Below are 16,176 nucleotides of genomic sequence, written 5' to 3'. Positions count from 1 at the left end.
TCTGCCGCTTGCCGGGAACCAACCCCTCCCCCCGGGGTCTATCTTCCCATCACTTTGGATTCACTTCTCCGCCAGTCCTACCTTTCAGAAAGTGGTTGTTTTTCTCTTTCTAGAATTGCTGTTCTTCTTCTCTTCCATCTGCCGATGGATTTGCCGGTGTTTGCAATCTTTAGATAAGCTATCTAGCTGAAGTAGTCTCAGCCTGCTACTTCTCCACCATCTTGACCCCTCACATACTGTAATTTTTAAAGGTCATTATTAAAGGCATATTAGAATGATACTATTATTGACCTTATGCTATTAGTTTTAAACATTTATATGAAATGGACAACTCTTTGTAAAACACAATACCTCAAAACTGATGGGATTAAAAATAGGAAAACTGAACAATCCATACCTTTTAAAGAACTCAGATCTGTTACTAAAATATAGAAAGAAATTAAAAAGCTTTCCACCAGAAATATCCAGGCAAAATTGGGCTCACTGGTGAGTTCTCCCAAATATTTAAGGAAAAATTAATTCTAGCTGTACACAAGTTCTTCTGAAGACTAGAAAAAGAGGAAATATTTTCTAACGATCTTTTTGGAGCCAATGTAACAATAATGCAAAAACCTGAAAAGAACATTACAGGAAGGAAAATTACAACAAAAAATTCTCATGAATATAATATAAAAATCCTATTCAAAATATTATCAATCAAACCCAATATTATATAAAATGGTAATGCAACATGGCCAAGGATGTTTATTCTATGATTTCAAGGTCATTTTAATGTTTGAAAGTCATTCATTCATAGAAAAAAAGGAGAAAATAATAGTATTATTATGATGTAGAAAAAGCATTTAATAAAATTCAACACCTATTCATGATTTAAAAACACTTTCCACAAACTGGGAATAGAAGAGAATTTCCTTACTATCACAAAGGGTAAATTCCAAAAACCTACAGCAACATCATACTCAATGGTAAAATATTGGAATAGTTTTCTTCTGTGTAGGAATGAGATAAATATGTCCACTCTTTCCATTATCATTATAGTATTGCTGGAGCTCCTAATGAGTGACCTGAGGCAAGAAAAGGAGATAAGAAGTATAAAAGCTGGAAAAGAAGAAGCCAAACTTTTGTTATTCACAGAAGCCATGGCTGTGTATATATCAAAAAGTGGGGGGGCACCTGGGTGGCTCATCAGGTGAGGATCCGACTCTTGATTTTAGCTCTGGTCATCATCTCAGGTTCATGAGATTGATCCCAATCTTGGGATCCCAATCTTGGGCTCCACACTCAACACTGGAGTCTGCGTGGGATTCTCTCTCCCGCTCTCGTTCTGCTCCTCCTACCAACTCATGCTCTCTTTTCTCTCTAAAATAAGTAAATCAAATCATTAAAATAAGTGTTAAGCCACAGCAACTTCTTGCTAGACATGTCTCCAAAGGCAAGGGAAACAAAGGGAAAAATGAACTATTGGGACTTCACTGAGATTAAAAAGCTTACACAGCAGAGGAAACAGGCAACAAAACAAAAGACAAAAAAATATTGACAGAATGGGAGAAGATATTTGCAAATGACATATCAGATAAAGGGCTGGTATTCAAAATCTATAAAGAACTTATCAAACTCAACATCCAAAGAACAAATAATCCAATGAAGAAATGGGCAAAAGACTGAACAGATATTTCTCCAAAGAAGATGCCCAAATGGCCAACAGACATATGGAAAAGTGCTCCACATCACTTGGCATCAGGGAAATCCAAATCAAAACCACAATGAGATATCATTGATATAATGAGATATATTAGTCAAACTGGCTACAATTAACAAGTCAGGAAATGACAGATATTGACAAGGATATGGAGAAGGGGGAACCTTCCTGTACTGTTGGTATAGGAAGTGGTACAGCCATTCTGGAAGACAGTATGGAGGTTCCTCAAAAAGTTGAAAATAGAGCTACAGTATGGCTCACCAATTGCACTTCTGGGTATTTGCCCCAAAGATACAAACGTAGTGATCCAAAATGGCACATGCACCCCAATGTTTATAGCAGCAATGTCCACAATACCCAAACTATGGAAAGAGACCAGATGTCCATTGACAGATGAATAGATAACAAGAGGCAGCCCACAGATTGGGAAAAGATATTTGCAAATGACAGTACAGACAAAAGACTGATATCCAGGATCTATAAAGAACTTCTCAAACTCAACTCACAAAACAGATAATCATTTCAAAAAATGGGCAGAAGAAATGAACAGACACTTCTTCAATGAAGACCTACAGATGGCTATCAGACACATGAAAAAATGTTCATCATCACTAGCCATCAGGGAGATTCAAATCAAAACCACATTGAGAAACCACCTTATACCAGTTAGAATGGCCAAAATTAACAAGACAGTAAACAACCTGTGTTGGAGAGGATGTGGAGAAAGGGGAACCCTCTTACACTGCTGGTGGGAATGCAAGTTGGTGCAGCCAATTTGGAAAACAGTGTGGAGATTCCTCAAGAAATTAAAAATAGAGCTTTCCTATGATCCTGCAATTGCACTCCTGGGTATTTACCCCAAAGATACAGATGTTGTGAAAATAAAGGCCATCTGTACCCCATTGTTTATAGCAGCAATGGCCATGGTCGCCAAACTGTGGAAAGAACCAAGATATCCTCCACGGATTAATGGATAAGGAAGATGTGGTCCATATACAATATGGAGTATTATACCTCTATCAGAAAGGATGAATACCCAACTTTTGTAGCAACATGGATGGGACTGGAAGAAATTATGCTGAGTGAAATAAGTCAAGCAGAGAGAGTCAATTATCATATGGTTTCACTTATTTGTGGAGCATAAAAAATAGCATGGAGGACAAGGGGAGATGGAGAGGTGAAGGGAGTTGAGGGAAATTGGAAGGGGAGGTGAACCATGAGAGACTATGGACTCTGAAAAACAATCTGAGGGTTTGAAGGGGTGGGGGGGTGGGAGGTTGGGGGAACCAGGTGGTGGGTATTGGAAAGGGCACAGATTGCATGAAGCACTGGTTGTGGTGCAAAAACAATGAATACTGTTACGCAGAAAAGAATTTAAAAATTAAAAAAAAAAAAAGAAGAAGATGTGGTGTGTGTGTGTGTGTGTGTGTGTGTGTGTCTGCGTGTCTGTGTGTCTGTGTGCATGTATGTGTATGTGATGGAATATTACACAGCCATCAAAAAAATGACATCTTGCTACATGCAACAACATGGATGGAACTAGAGGGTATTATGCCAAGTGAAATAAGTCAGCCAGAGAAAGACAATTATCATATGATCTTACCAATACATGGAATTTAAGAAACAAGGCAAAGGATCATAGGGAAGAGAGGAAAAAATGAAACAAGTGAAACCAGAGAGGGAGAAAGCATAAGAGACTCTCAATCTCAGGATACAAACTGAGGGTTGCTGGAGGAGAGAGGGGTAGAGGGATGGAGTGGCTGGGTGATAGACACTGGGGAGGGTATGTTTTGTAATGAGCACTGGGTATTATGATGAATCACAAATCTGTACCCTTGAAACAAATAACACATTATGTTAATTAATTGAATCTAAATTTTTAAAAAAGAATAACAGAAGTTTGTAACATCATATCTTTAGTAGCAGGGTGCCTGGGTGGCTCAGTGGGTTAAAGCCTCTGCCTTCGGCTCAGGTCGTGATCCCAGGGTCCTGGAATCGAGCCCCACATCAGGCTTTCTGCTCAGTGGTGAGCCTGCTTCCTCCTCTCTCTCTCTCTGCCTGCCTCTCTGCCTACTTGTGATCTCTGTCAAATAAATAAACAAAATCTTAAAAAAAAAAAAGATTGAGAAACTAAAGAAATCTTTAGTAGTGGTATTTGTTAGATCTTGAAATAAATGTGTCATTTAAAAAATAAAAATAAAATGGTAAGATACAAAAAATAATAAGTGTAAATGAAAGTATTCAATATTATTAGTCATTGAGAAATGTAAATTAAAGTGACAGATATTATTGCACAACTATCAGAATGTCTAAATTAAAAGATTGACAATAACAAGTGTTAACAAAGATAAAGATCAACTGGAATGCATACATTACTTTTATAGTATAAACTGAAATAAACACTATGGAAAACCAATTTGGCAGTATCTACTAAAATTGAGTATGTGTTGGGCACCTGGGTGGCTCAGTGGGTTAAGCCTCTGTCTTCAGCTCAGGTCATGATCTCAGGATCCTGGGATCAAGCCCCACATTGGGCTCTCTGCTCATCGGGGAGCCTGCTTCTCCCTCTCCCTCTGTCTTCCTCTCTGCCTACTTGTGATATCTCTCTCTGTCAAATAAATAAATAAAATATTTTTTGTTTGTTTGTTTTTAAAGATTTTATTTATTTGACACAGAGAGAGAAATCACAAGTAGGCAGAGAGGCAGGCAGAGAGGCAGGCAGAGAGAGGGGAGAAAGCAGGCTCCCTGCGAAGCAGAGAGCCCGAGATGCGGGGCTCCATCCCAGAACCCTGGGATCACGACCCGAGCTGAAGGCAGAGGCTTTAACCCACTGAGCCACCCAGGTGCCCCTAAATAAAATCTTTTTTAAAAAAAGAAATAATATGTGTGTATGAGAGAAATAAGTGAGAGAGAAATGTGTGAGAAATGAGAGAAATATGTGCTTATGTTTCCCTTAGTATAATCACTATACTTATTGTGGTGAGCATTTTATAATAGATATAAATGTCAAATCACTATGTTGTACACCTGAAACTAATATAATAATGTATGTCAACTATACTCCAATTTAAAAATAAATTTTAAAATATTACAATGGATTAAGTATAGTATTAATGTAATAAAATACAGCAAAGAAAATAATTACATGTAGTCAACAAAGATGACTCTCCAAGACAGTACATAGTTTTCAAGACCAGGAAAACTAGGGACATCTGGGTGGCTAAGTCAGTTAAGTGTCCAAATCTTGATTTCAGTTCAGGTCATGATCTCAATGTTGTGAGATAGAGCTCCACCTTGGGGTCTGCACTGAGAGTTAAGCCTGCTTAAGATTCTCTCTCTCTTTCTCTCTGTCTTCCACTGGCCTTTCCCCCCAGCTCCTGTGCTCTATCTTTCTCTTAAAAAAAAAAAAAAAAAAGACAAACTAATAAATGGTGATTAAATTCAGAATAATAGTTACCTTGGGTTTGGGTGTTTACTGATTGAGAAAGGTATGAAGGAGCCTTCTGGGGTGCTGGAAAAGTACTCTCTTGATATAGTTGGTAGTTTCATAGGGGTATATATGTGAAAATAAATCTAAAGAATCTTTTTGAACTTAATATATAATTTTTCCTAATAATCAGCAGGTACTTTATTGAGTTCTTTTTAAGTTAAACAGAATCACTACATCTCAGCTTGCAAAAAGACTTTTAGTAGTCAGTTAGGTAGGTATCTAGATTTTTAATCCTTTGTCACCACAATCTTATGAACGAATTCTAGTTCACCAAAAGTCTGGACCCCTCTAGTGTGAGAGCATTCATTCTACCACCCAAGGCAGTAAATAAATAGCACAATTCCCATTCATATAAGAAGAATTTCCTAATTTTGTCTTTTTAAAAGAGACAGCACTGAATGATGGAAATGAGGGGGATTCTTAGACATTATTCAGAAGAGAAAGTTAAAAAAGAAAAAAAGAAAGAAAGTTCCTAAATTACAATGGAACTTTTTACACTGTCATCCTTCTCACAAAAACTCACCTTGAACCTATATGTGAGTTCTCACCAGGTGCAGGGGGTATCTGCAAAAACGACCACAAAAGTTAGAGAAGGCATTACATCCTGTCAGTCAGCAACGCGGGGTCTTCTGCATCAGTGTTTAGCCAATGAGTCTTCAAAAGCTGGCCGAGAAAAAAATATATATATTTTAATAACTATTAAGGAAGAACCATAATAAAATGTTAATATCTTTTCTCACCATAAGCATATACTCCTTTTTATCTTTTGTGTTAAATTATAGCAAAGAATATAAAATACCAGATGTAGTAATACAGGACAAAGTAATTAGAGCCATTGGACATTTTTGAACTGCCAATTTTTAGTGTAAATTTAATACAGTTAAAGTTAATAAAGCCCTCCCTCCAATATTTCCAGGATTCAAATTATCTAAATATTACATCTTTACCTTAGCGCCATCCTATAATTAGAATTATTCAGAGGTGTACTAACAATCAGAGATCAGAGAACCTTAGTGATGGTACTCACTATCCACTCAACTATCAGAGCCCTGATGGCCTAATCTTTAGGGAAGCTTATTGTGCCAAATTGCATTTCCTCTAACAGCAATATCTTTGTTTTAGGACTCCTTTAATTTTTTTTTTAAGATTCTATTCATTTATCTGACAGAGAGAGAGAGAGCACAAGTAGGCAGAGAGGCAGGCAGAGAGAGGGGGGAAGCAGGCTCCCCGCGGAGCAGGGAGCCTGATTCGGGGCTCCATCCCAGGACCTTGAGATCATGACAGGAGCCTAAGGCAGAGGCCCACCCACTGAGCCACCCAGATGCCCCTCCCTTATACTCTTCAAAGTTACTGAGAACACCAAAAAGTTTTTGCTTCTATGGGTTATAGCTATCAATATTACCTATTGTGGTAGATATTAAAACAGAAAAAATATAAACATAAGAATACATCAAATAGCCATATGAGCATGATGTCATCAAAGATCATTTAGCCTTTGGAAAACTCTCTACTCATAAGAGAATAAGAGTGATAAGCGTAAACGGTGATTTCATGTTATGAAAATAGTTCAGAATATAGCTGAACACAGCTGAGAAAACACACACTTATGCTGATTGGTCTCATTTTAAATTCATGGCCATAAAATCTTAAATGGACCTTTAATTTTTCTCTGGCATGATACCATATCCTTCATCACTTACTCTCCAAACTTACTAACATCATTATTTCAGGGGAAGAACTACATTCTCCATTGTCCTAAAACTTCTGACACTAGCTGATCTTAAAATCTGTATGAAAATGTAAGGGGACCCAGAATAGCCTAAATAATGCTTAGAAAAGAACAAAGATAATTAACACTTTCTGATTTTAAAACTTAGTATAGAGCCCCAACAACCAAGCCATTGTGGTACAGAAGGATAGATATACAGATCAATAGAGTAAAATTCAGGGTTCCAGAAAAACAAAACCACTTTCATTTATAGGTAATTGATTCAACAAGAGTGCCAAGATTGTCCAGTGGAGAAAACAGTTTCTTCAACAAGTTACACATTTTCAGTTGGCTCTCTTCCAGTTGAAACAACTGGATATCTACCTCCAAAAAGAATGCAGTTGGACCCCTGCCTAATACAGCATATAAAAATTAAAAATATATCATAGACCTAAATATAAGAACTAAAACTACAAAACTCTTAGAAGAAAATATAATAGTAAATTTTCCATGATCTTGCATCAGATAATGGTTTCTCAGATGGGACAACAAATGCACAAATGACAAAAGAAGTTTTTTAAAATTTTTTAAATTTTTAAATTTTTTAAAATTTCTAATCAAAATTAAAAACTTTTAATTTTTAATCAAAGTTAAAAACTTTTGTGTTTCAATGAACACCATAAAGAAAATAAAGACAACCCATGGAATGGAAGAAAATATTTGCAAACTATATATCTGATAAAGGACTTATATCCAATACATAAAAAGCACTTCTACAAGTCAACAATAAAAAAGACAAACCAATTAACAATGGACAATACTACCACTTTATATCTGGTAAGATGTCTATAATAAAAATGATGTGGACAAGGATGTAGAGAACTTGAAATCCTCATTCACTATTGGTGGAAATATAAAACTGTTTTACCACTTTGGAAATTAGTTTGGTAGTTCTTCAAAAGGGTAAATAGAGAGTTAAATGATACAGCAGTTCTACTCCTATATATAGAACAATGAAACATTTGTCCACAGGTAAACTTGTACTCAATTTCATACCACCATTATTCATAATAACCTTCTAAAAGGTAGAAACCAAAATATCCATCAACTGATGAAGGGACAAATAAAAGGTGGTACATCCATATAATGGAATAATGTTCAATAAAAAAGAAAGAAATACTGATACATGCTACAAGTACATGGATAAATTTTGAAAATATTATGGTGAGTGAAAAAAGACAATCAGGAAAGACATTATGGTAAGATCCATTTATAAGAAATATACTGGTAAGACAAATCTGTAGAGACAGAAAGATTAGTGGTTGCCAAGGAGTAGGGGAAATGGGAAAGGGAAGTGGGTGCTGTCCTTTAAAATGGTGAAATAATGGTATATGAATTATATCTCAATAAAGTTGTTAAAATAATGAAAAAAAAAAACTTATTGGATATGGCATTCCTCTGCTCAAAACCATCCATCCAGTGTTTTCCTATTTCATCTAGAATAAAAGTTAAAATACTTTGGATGATCTGCAAGGTTTTGCTAAATCTGGTCCCTACTCATTCTCTGACCTCATTTACTAACCTCTTCAGTTTATTCCTCTCCAGCAGCACAGGCTGACCACAATGCTAATGCTCTCCCTGTAGATTTATGCATGGCTCACCCTCTCGACTTCTTCAGATCTTTACTCAAAAGTCTCCTTCTCAGAAAGACCTTCCCAGACCTTGATATGGAAAATTTCAGTCCCTAACACTCCCTACTCTCCTTTCCTGTTCTGTTTTTCTCATCACTAAGGCATTATCTTATTAGCTTATTTAAGCTAAAATAAGCTAAAAGCTTAAAAGCTTATTTAGCTTTTAGCTTAAATAAGCTTTTAAGCTTTTAGCTTATTGTCTTCCAGTGAAAGAATGCTGAGCTCCCCAAGGACAGACTCCCTGTCTCTCTTGTTTGGTGCACCTAGAACAGAGTCTGATACATGCAACTCAATCATTATTTGTTTAATTAAAAAATCCTCATTTTTTAAAATTTATTTTCAGCATAACAGTATTCATTATTTTTGCACCACATCCACTGCTCCATGCAATCCATGCCCTCTATAATACCCACTACCTGGTACCCCAACCCCCCACCCCCCACCCCTTCAAAACCCTCAGATTGTTTTTCAGAGTCCATAGTCTCTCATGGTTCACCTCCCCTTCCAATTTCCCCCAACTCCCTTCTCCTCTCTTTCTCCCCATGTCCTGCATGGTATTTGTTATGCTCCACAAATAAGTGAAACCATATAATTGACTCTCTCTGCTTGACTGATTTCACTCAGCATAATTTCTTCCAGTCCCATCTATGTTGCTACAAAAAGTTGGGTATTCATCCTTTCTGATGGAGGCATAATACTCCATTGTGTATATGGACCACATCTTCCTTATCCATTCGTCCCTTGAAGGGCATCTTGGTTCTTTCCACAGTTTGGCGACCGTGGCCATTGCTGCTATAAACATTGGGGTACAGATGACCCTTCTTTTCACGACATCTGTATCTTTGGGGTAAATACCCAGGAGTGCAATTGCAGGGTCATAGGGAGGTTCTATTTTGAATTTCTTGAGAAATCTCCACACTGTTCTCCAAAGAGGCAAAATCCTCATTTTTAAGATGAGAGAATCCACAGGATTAACAGGAGAGGTTAAATAAATTCTGGAATCAGAATTTGAACTCAAGCAGTCTGACTCCACAATCCTAATTGTTATCCAAACTCCTGATAAGAATTCAGAAGTCTGGGGGTTCTTGAGTGTCTCAGTCATTTAACATTTGCCTTCAGCTCAGGTCATGGTCCCGGGGTCCTGGGATCCAAACCTGTATTGGGCTTCCAGCTCAGTGGGAAACCCTTCTCCCACTCCCCCCTGCTTGTGTTCCTTCTCTCTCTCTCTCTCTCTCTGTTAAATAAATAAGTAAAATCTTTAAAAACAAAAACTCTTATTAAAAAAAAATTTAAGGGTGCCTGAGTGGCTCAGTGGGTTAAAGTCTCTGCCTTCGGCTCAGGTCATGATCTTAGGGTCCTGGGATCGAGTTCTGCATCAGGCTCTCTGCTCTGCAGGGAGCCTGCTTCTTCCTCTCTCTCTCTCTCTCTGCCTGCCTCTCTGCCTACTTGTGATCTCTGTCAAATAAATAAATAAAATCTTTTAAAAAATTAAGAAGTCTGCTGGGGTGGAATGTTCTCTGAGTTACCAAAGAGAGAGAGAGTTGGGTAAGGAAGTTCATGCTTGATGGTCTGACAGAATCAGCTACAGAGAATGGCCAAAGTGAAACTGGACAATACTAACATAGGAAAAAAGTCATTATTTTTCATATCCCCCCCAAAAAACCTTACATTCTCCCCTTACTTTTATAAAACCATATCAATTAATTTTATTTATATTTTTTATTTAAATTCAAGTTAGTTCACATACAGTATAGTATTAATTTTGAGGAGTAGAATTTAATGATTCATCACTTACATATAAACCCAGTGTTCATCCCAATAAATGCCATTCTCAATGTCCATCACCCATTTAGTCCATCCACCCACCCACCTCCCCTCCAGCAACCTTCAGTTTGTTCTCTATGGTTAAGAACCTCTTATGGCTTGCCTCCCTCTGTTTTTATCCTATTTTATTTTTCCTTCCTTTACCCTATGTTCATCTGTTTTGTTTCTTAAATTCTAAATATGATTAAGATCATATGGTATTTGTCTTTCTTGGACTGATTTATTTTGCTTAGCATAATACACTCTAGTTCTGAGGTACTTGAATGGCTCAGTTGTTAAGCATCTGCCTTCAGCTCAGGTCATGATCCTGGGGTCCTGGAATTGAGCCCCACATCAGGCTCCCTGCTCAGCAGGGAGCCTACTTCTCCCTCTCCCACTTCCCCTGCTTATGTTCCCTCTCCTTCTGTGTCTCTCTCTGTTTAACAAATAAATAAAATCTTAAAAAAAATACATTCTAGTGTATTTGTTCCCTTTACCCACATTGTCACAAATGGCAAAATTTCATTCTTTTTGTTCACTGAGTAATATTCTATTGTTATATATATATATATATATATATATATATATGTGTGTGTGTGTGTGTATGTATATATATTAAACATCTATAAAAATATTTTATTTATGTATTTGAGAGAGAGAGAGAGCATGGGGGGGTAGGCAGAAGGAGAGGGAGATACAGACTCCCCACTGAGCAAAGAACCAGATACAGGGCTCCATCCCAGGACCCTGAGATGATGACCTTTTCCTTTTTCCTTTTTTTTTTAAGATTTTATTTATTTATTTGACAGACAGCGATTACAAGTAGGCAGAGAGGCAGAGGATGAAGCAGGCTCCCTGCTGAGCAGAGAGCCTGAGGCAGGGCTCAATCCTAGGACCCTGGGACCATGACCTGAGCCGAAGGCAGAGGCTTTAACCCACTGAGCTACCCAGGCACCCCTGTTTTCCTTTTTTTCAACATTACTTTGGTTATTTGGGATCTTTTCTTGTTTCATACAAGTTTTAGAATTGTTTGTTCTAGCTCTGTTAAAAATGCTCCTGTTATATTGAGAGGGACTGTACTGAAAGTGTAGAATGTTTACTTTAGGTAGTTTGGACATTTTAAGAATATTTGTTCTTCTGATCCATGAACATGGGCTGTTTTTCCATTTCTTTGTGTCTTCTTCAGTTTCTTTCATAAATGTTCTATAGTATTCAGCTTACAGATCTTTTACCTCTTTGGTCAGGTTTATTCCTACATATCTTTTGATTTTTGATGCAATTGTGTGTGGGATTGACTCCTTGATTTCTCTTTCTCCTGCTTCCTTATTACTCTATAGCTATGCAACATATTTCTGTACTTTGGTTTTATATCCTGCAACTTTGCTGAATTCATGTATCATGCTGAATTCTAGTAATTTTTTGGTGGAGTCTTTCAAGTTTTATACATACAGTATCATGTCATCTGTGAAGAGTGAAAGTTTGACTTCTTCCTTGCTACTTTGAATGCATTTTATTTCTTTTTTGTTGTCTGATTTCTGAGGCTAGGACTTCTAGTACAATGTGGAACAACAGTGGTGAGAGTGGACATCCTTATTCCTGTCCTTAGGGAAAGAAAGCTTTCAGTTTTTCCCCATTGAAAATGACCTGAAGCTATGGACCTTTCATATACAGTCTTTATGATCCTGATCTATGTTCCTTCTATCCCTGATTTCTTAAGGTTTTTATCAAGAAATGATGCTGTATTTTGTTTAATGCCTTTTCTATATCTAATGAGAGGATCATATGGTTCTTATCCTTTCTTTTATTAATGTGGTGTATCACATTGATTGATTTGTGGGTATTGAATCATCCCTGTAGCCCAGGAATAAATCCCACTTGATGGTGGTGAGTAATCCTTTTACTGTACTGTTGGATTCAATTACCTTATTGAGAATTTTTGCATCCTTGTTCATCAGGGATATTGGTCTGTAATTCTCCTTTTTAGTGGGGTCTTCGGTTTTGGAATCAAGGTAATGCTGGCCTCATGGAATGAGTTTGGAAGTTTTCCTTCCATTTCTACTTTTTTGAATAGCCTCTGAAGAATAGGTATTACTCCTTCCTTAAATGTTTGGTAGAACTCCCCTGGTATGCCATGTGGCCCTAGACTCTTGTGCGTTCGGAAACTTTTGATTACTGATTTAATTTCTTTGCTGGTTATGGGTCTGTTCATATTTTCTATTTATTCCTGTGTCAGTTTTGGTAGTTCACACGTTTCTAGAAATTTATCCATTTCTTCCAGATTGCCCAATTTACTAGCATATAATGGCTCATAATATTCTCTTATAATTGTATTTCTGTGGTGTTGGTTGTAATCTCTCCTCTTTCATTTATGATTTTATTTATTTGGGTCCTTTTCTTTTCTTTTGGATAAGTCTGGCTAGGTGGTTATCAATATTGTTAATTCTTTTGAAGAACCAGCCCCTAGTTTCATTGATCTGTTCTACTGACTTTTTAACATTTCTATATCAGTTATTCCTGCTCTAATATTAATTATTTCCTTTCTACTGCTGGTTTTGGGATTTATTTGCAGTCTTTTTTTCCAGCTCCTTTAGGTGTAAGGTTAGGTTATGTATTTGAGACTTCTTGCTTCTTGAAGAATGCCTGTGTTGCTATATACTTCCCTCTTAGGACCACCTTTGCTACATCCCAAAGGTTTGGACTGTCATGTTTTCATTTTCATTTGCTTCCATGTATTTCTTTATTTCTTCTTTAATTTCCTGGTTGACCCATTCATTCTTTGGTAGGATGGTCTTTAACCTCCATGTATTTGTGGTCTTTCCAAATTTGTTCTTGTGGTTGACTTCAAGTTTCAGAGCATTATGGTCTGAAAATATGCATGGTGTGATCTCAGTATTTTGTACTGGTTGAGGTCTGATTTGTAACCCAACATGTGACCTAATCTGGAGAATGTTCCACATGCCCTCAAAAAGAATGTCTATTCTGCTGCTTTAGAATGTGTTCTGAATATATGTGAAGTCCAGTGTGTCATTCAAAGCCATTGCTCCTTATTGATTTTCTGCTTAGAGGAACTGTCCCTTGTAGTGAGTAGAGTGTTAAAGTCCCCTACTATTATTGTATTATTATCAATGAATTTATGTTTGTTAGTAATTGATTTATATTATTTGGCTGCTCCCAAATTGAGTACATAAATATTTACAATTATTAGGTTTTCTTGTTGGATAGACCCCTTTTCTATGATATAGTGCCCTTCATCTCTTACTATGGTCTTTGGTTTAAAATCTAGTTTGTCTGATATTAGTATGGCTACTCCAGCTTTCTTTTGACGTCCATTAGCATGGGATGGTTCTCCATCCCCTCACTTTCAATCTGGAAGTGACTCTAGGTCTAAAATGAGTCTGTTGTAAGCAGTATATCAATGGGTCTTTTTTTTTAAGATTTTATTTATTTATTTGACAGAGCAAGATCACAAGTAGGAAAAGAGGCAGGCAGAGAGAGAGAGAGAGAAGGAAGCAGACTCCCTGCCAAGCAGAAAGCCTGATTCAGGACTTGATCCCAGGACCCTGAGATCATGACCTGAGCTGAAGGCAGAGGCTTAACCCACTGAGCCACCCAGGCACCCAGGTCTTGTTTTTTTAATCCATTCTGATACCCTACATGGTTTTTAAAAAATTTTTTTTATTGGAGTGGGGAGTGTTTGGACATTTAACTAGGTATGCTTTTGTTTGTTTGTTAAGATTAGTCTGAATAAAAAAATAAAAAATAAAATGTATAATCCAAGAAAAGAGAAAAGGAAAAGGAACAAAAAAGTAAACAGAAAAACAAAAACTATAAGCCTGATTCCAAGAAATAAGAAAGTAAGAAGGAAAAAAGAAAGAAAACAAGCCTGATTCAAAAAATGAGAAAAGTAAACAAACAAACTAACAAATGAACAAAAAACCTTAAGCCTGATTCCTAGGAAAAAAGAAGAGAAGTGATAAAATAAATACATTAAAACTGAAAATGAAAACCTGGTCCTATTTCCACCAGAACTGAAGTTGAGACTCTTGAACACTCTATTATCAGTAGACCTGGTATATGGTGGTGGTGGTGGGGGTGCTGTGGTGATCTTCTGAGGGAGAGGCCTGCTGTGTTTGTTCATAGTCAGACCTGCCCTTGTAAAGTTGCCCCTGCCAGTAGCAGGGGGCCAGGGTTTGGTGTAAGTGACTCCAGCCTACACTGGAGGCACTGTGTTTCTCTCTGAAGTCCCAATGCACTGGTGTGGGGGGGTGTGGAAGCTGGGGTCATCCTATGCTCTCATCCCCAATGAGGGTTACTCACAGCCTTCCAGTTTCGGAGGCCCTCACAAAAAGGGGAACGATCTCCTCTACTCTGCCCCAGGCTTTCATCAGATTCCCGTCCTCACCCTGTCTGTGCCAAGGCTACTGTCATGCCTGGTGCCACAGATCTCCTATGTTTTATCTCTGGCCAATAACTGGAATTCAAAACTCCAAATCTTAAAGGGCCTGACAAGGCACAGACCCACTCCCCTCCCCCAGAGGAAAGCCTGGCATTGTGCCCAGCACTGTTCTGTCCCAGAAAAGCAGTTGCACAGCATGCACATGGTGTCTGGAGTCTATGGTGATGCACAGCAAAAAACTGCCACCAGCTTATCCATCCTCTGCATGTGCCTCTGTCCCCTGCTGCTGGACAGTGCTCAAAGGCTCCTAGCAGACCCTTTGTTCTTAAAGAGGCAAAAACCCTCTTCCAAATGTATTCCAGAAAGGGAAGCTTTCTCTCCTTGTGCCACCCAGGGGATCTTCTCACTGCAACATATTATGTGAACCCTAAGTGTTATTCTCTCACCTGCTCTTTTCCTCTCTCCCTGACTTAACTCTGGGAAAAGGACTCCCCACCAACATAGTACCACAGCTCTTTTCTCCTCCAATTCATGACTCTAAGCTCACATCTACCATATTCTCTCCTTCCAATTGTGCAGATTGTTTTCTTACTCCTCAGATCGATTTCCTATTTGTCCAAAATGATTTGATGTTGATCTAGTTCTGTTTAAGGGATGAGGCAAACTCAGGATCCCCCACTCCACGATCTTAATTCCTCCTACCCCCTTACTTTTTTTTTTTTAAGAATCTAGTGACTTTAATTGATTTAGAGTAGATAAATATCATTATCAGAAATTATGCACAGAAATCAAGATCCAGAAGGCACAGAGAGACCCCCCCCCCCAAAAAAAACAACCAAAGGGGGTCTACACCAAGACATACAGTAATTAAAATGGAAAAATGGTGATAAAGAAAGAATTTTAAAAGTGGGAAAAGAACAGAAAACTGTTACATACAAGGGAAACCCATAAGGCTATCAGCTGATTTGTTAGCAGAACGTTTTCAAGCCAGAAGGGAGTGGTATTATATATTCAAAGTTCTGAAAGGAAAAAAAAAACCTGTACATAAAAATACTCAATCCAACAAGGTTATCATTCAGAATAAAGGGAGACATCATTTCCCAGGCAAACAAAGGTTAAAGAAATTCACCACCACTAAACCACCTTTACAAGAAATGTTAAAGGGAACTTTTTGAGTAGAAAGGAAAGACTATAAGCAGGAGCTTGAAAAGCAGGACAGACAAAAGCAGTAAAAGTAAGTATATCTATAACAGTCAAGGGATTCACACACACACACACACACACACACACACATGATATTAATTTATACCATATACCTAAAGCATGAGGGGAAGAGGAGTAAAGAAAGAATTCAAGCTTAAGGAAACATCAATTTAGTATAGGCTGTTA

General features: G+C 37.6%; 1 protein-coding gene across 1 annotated transcript in view; it reads right to left on the bottom strand.

Annotated features, from left to right (window-relative positions):
* LOC101689910 (calcium-binding mitochondrial carrier protein SCaMC-1-like) overlaps positions 1 to 16,176 on the bottom strand; it is a 132,095-nt gene that overhangs the window by 83,817 nt on the left and 32,102 nt on the right. The window contains exon 2 of the mRNA XM_045081988.1: positions 11,138 to 11,157. Coding sequence (XP_044937923.1) covers positions 11,138 to 11,157 — 20 coding nt within the window. The remainder of the gene's footprint in view (positions 1 to 11,137; positions 11,158 to 16,176) is intronic.

Source organism: Mustela putorius, unplaced genomic scaffold (assembly GCF_011764305.1).
Source record: "Mustela putorius furo isolate JIRA1106 unplaced genomic scaffold, ASM1176430v1.1 tig00000585_pilon_pilon_pilon, whole genome shotgun sequence".
NCBI lineage: Eukaryota > Metazoa > Chordata > Mammalia > Carnivora > Mustelidae > Mustela > Mustela putorius.
This window is presented reverse-complemented; position numbering and strand designations above follow the sequence as displayed.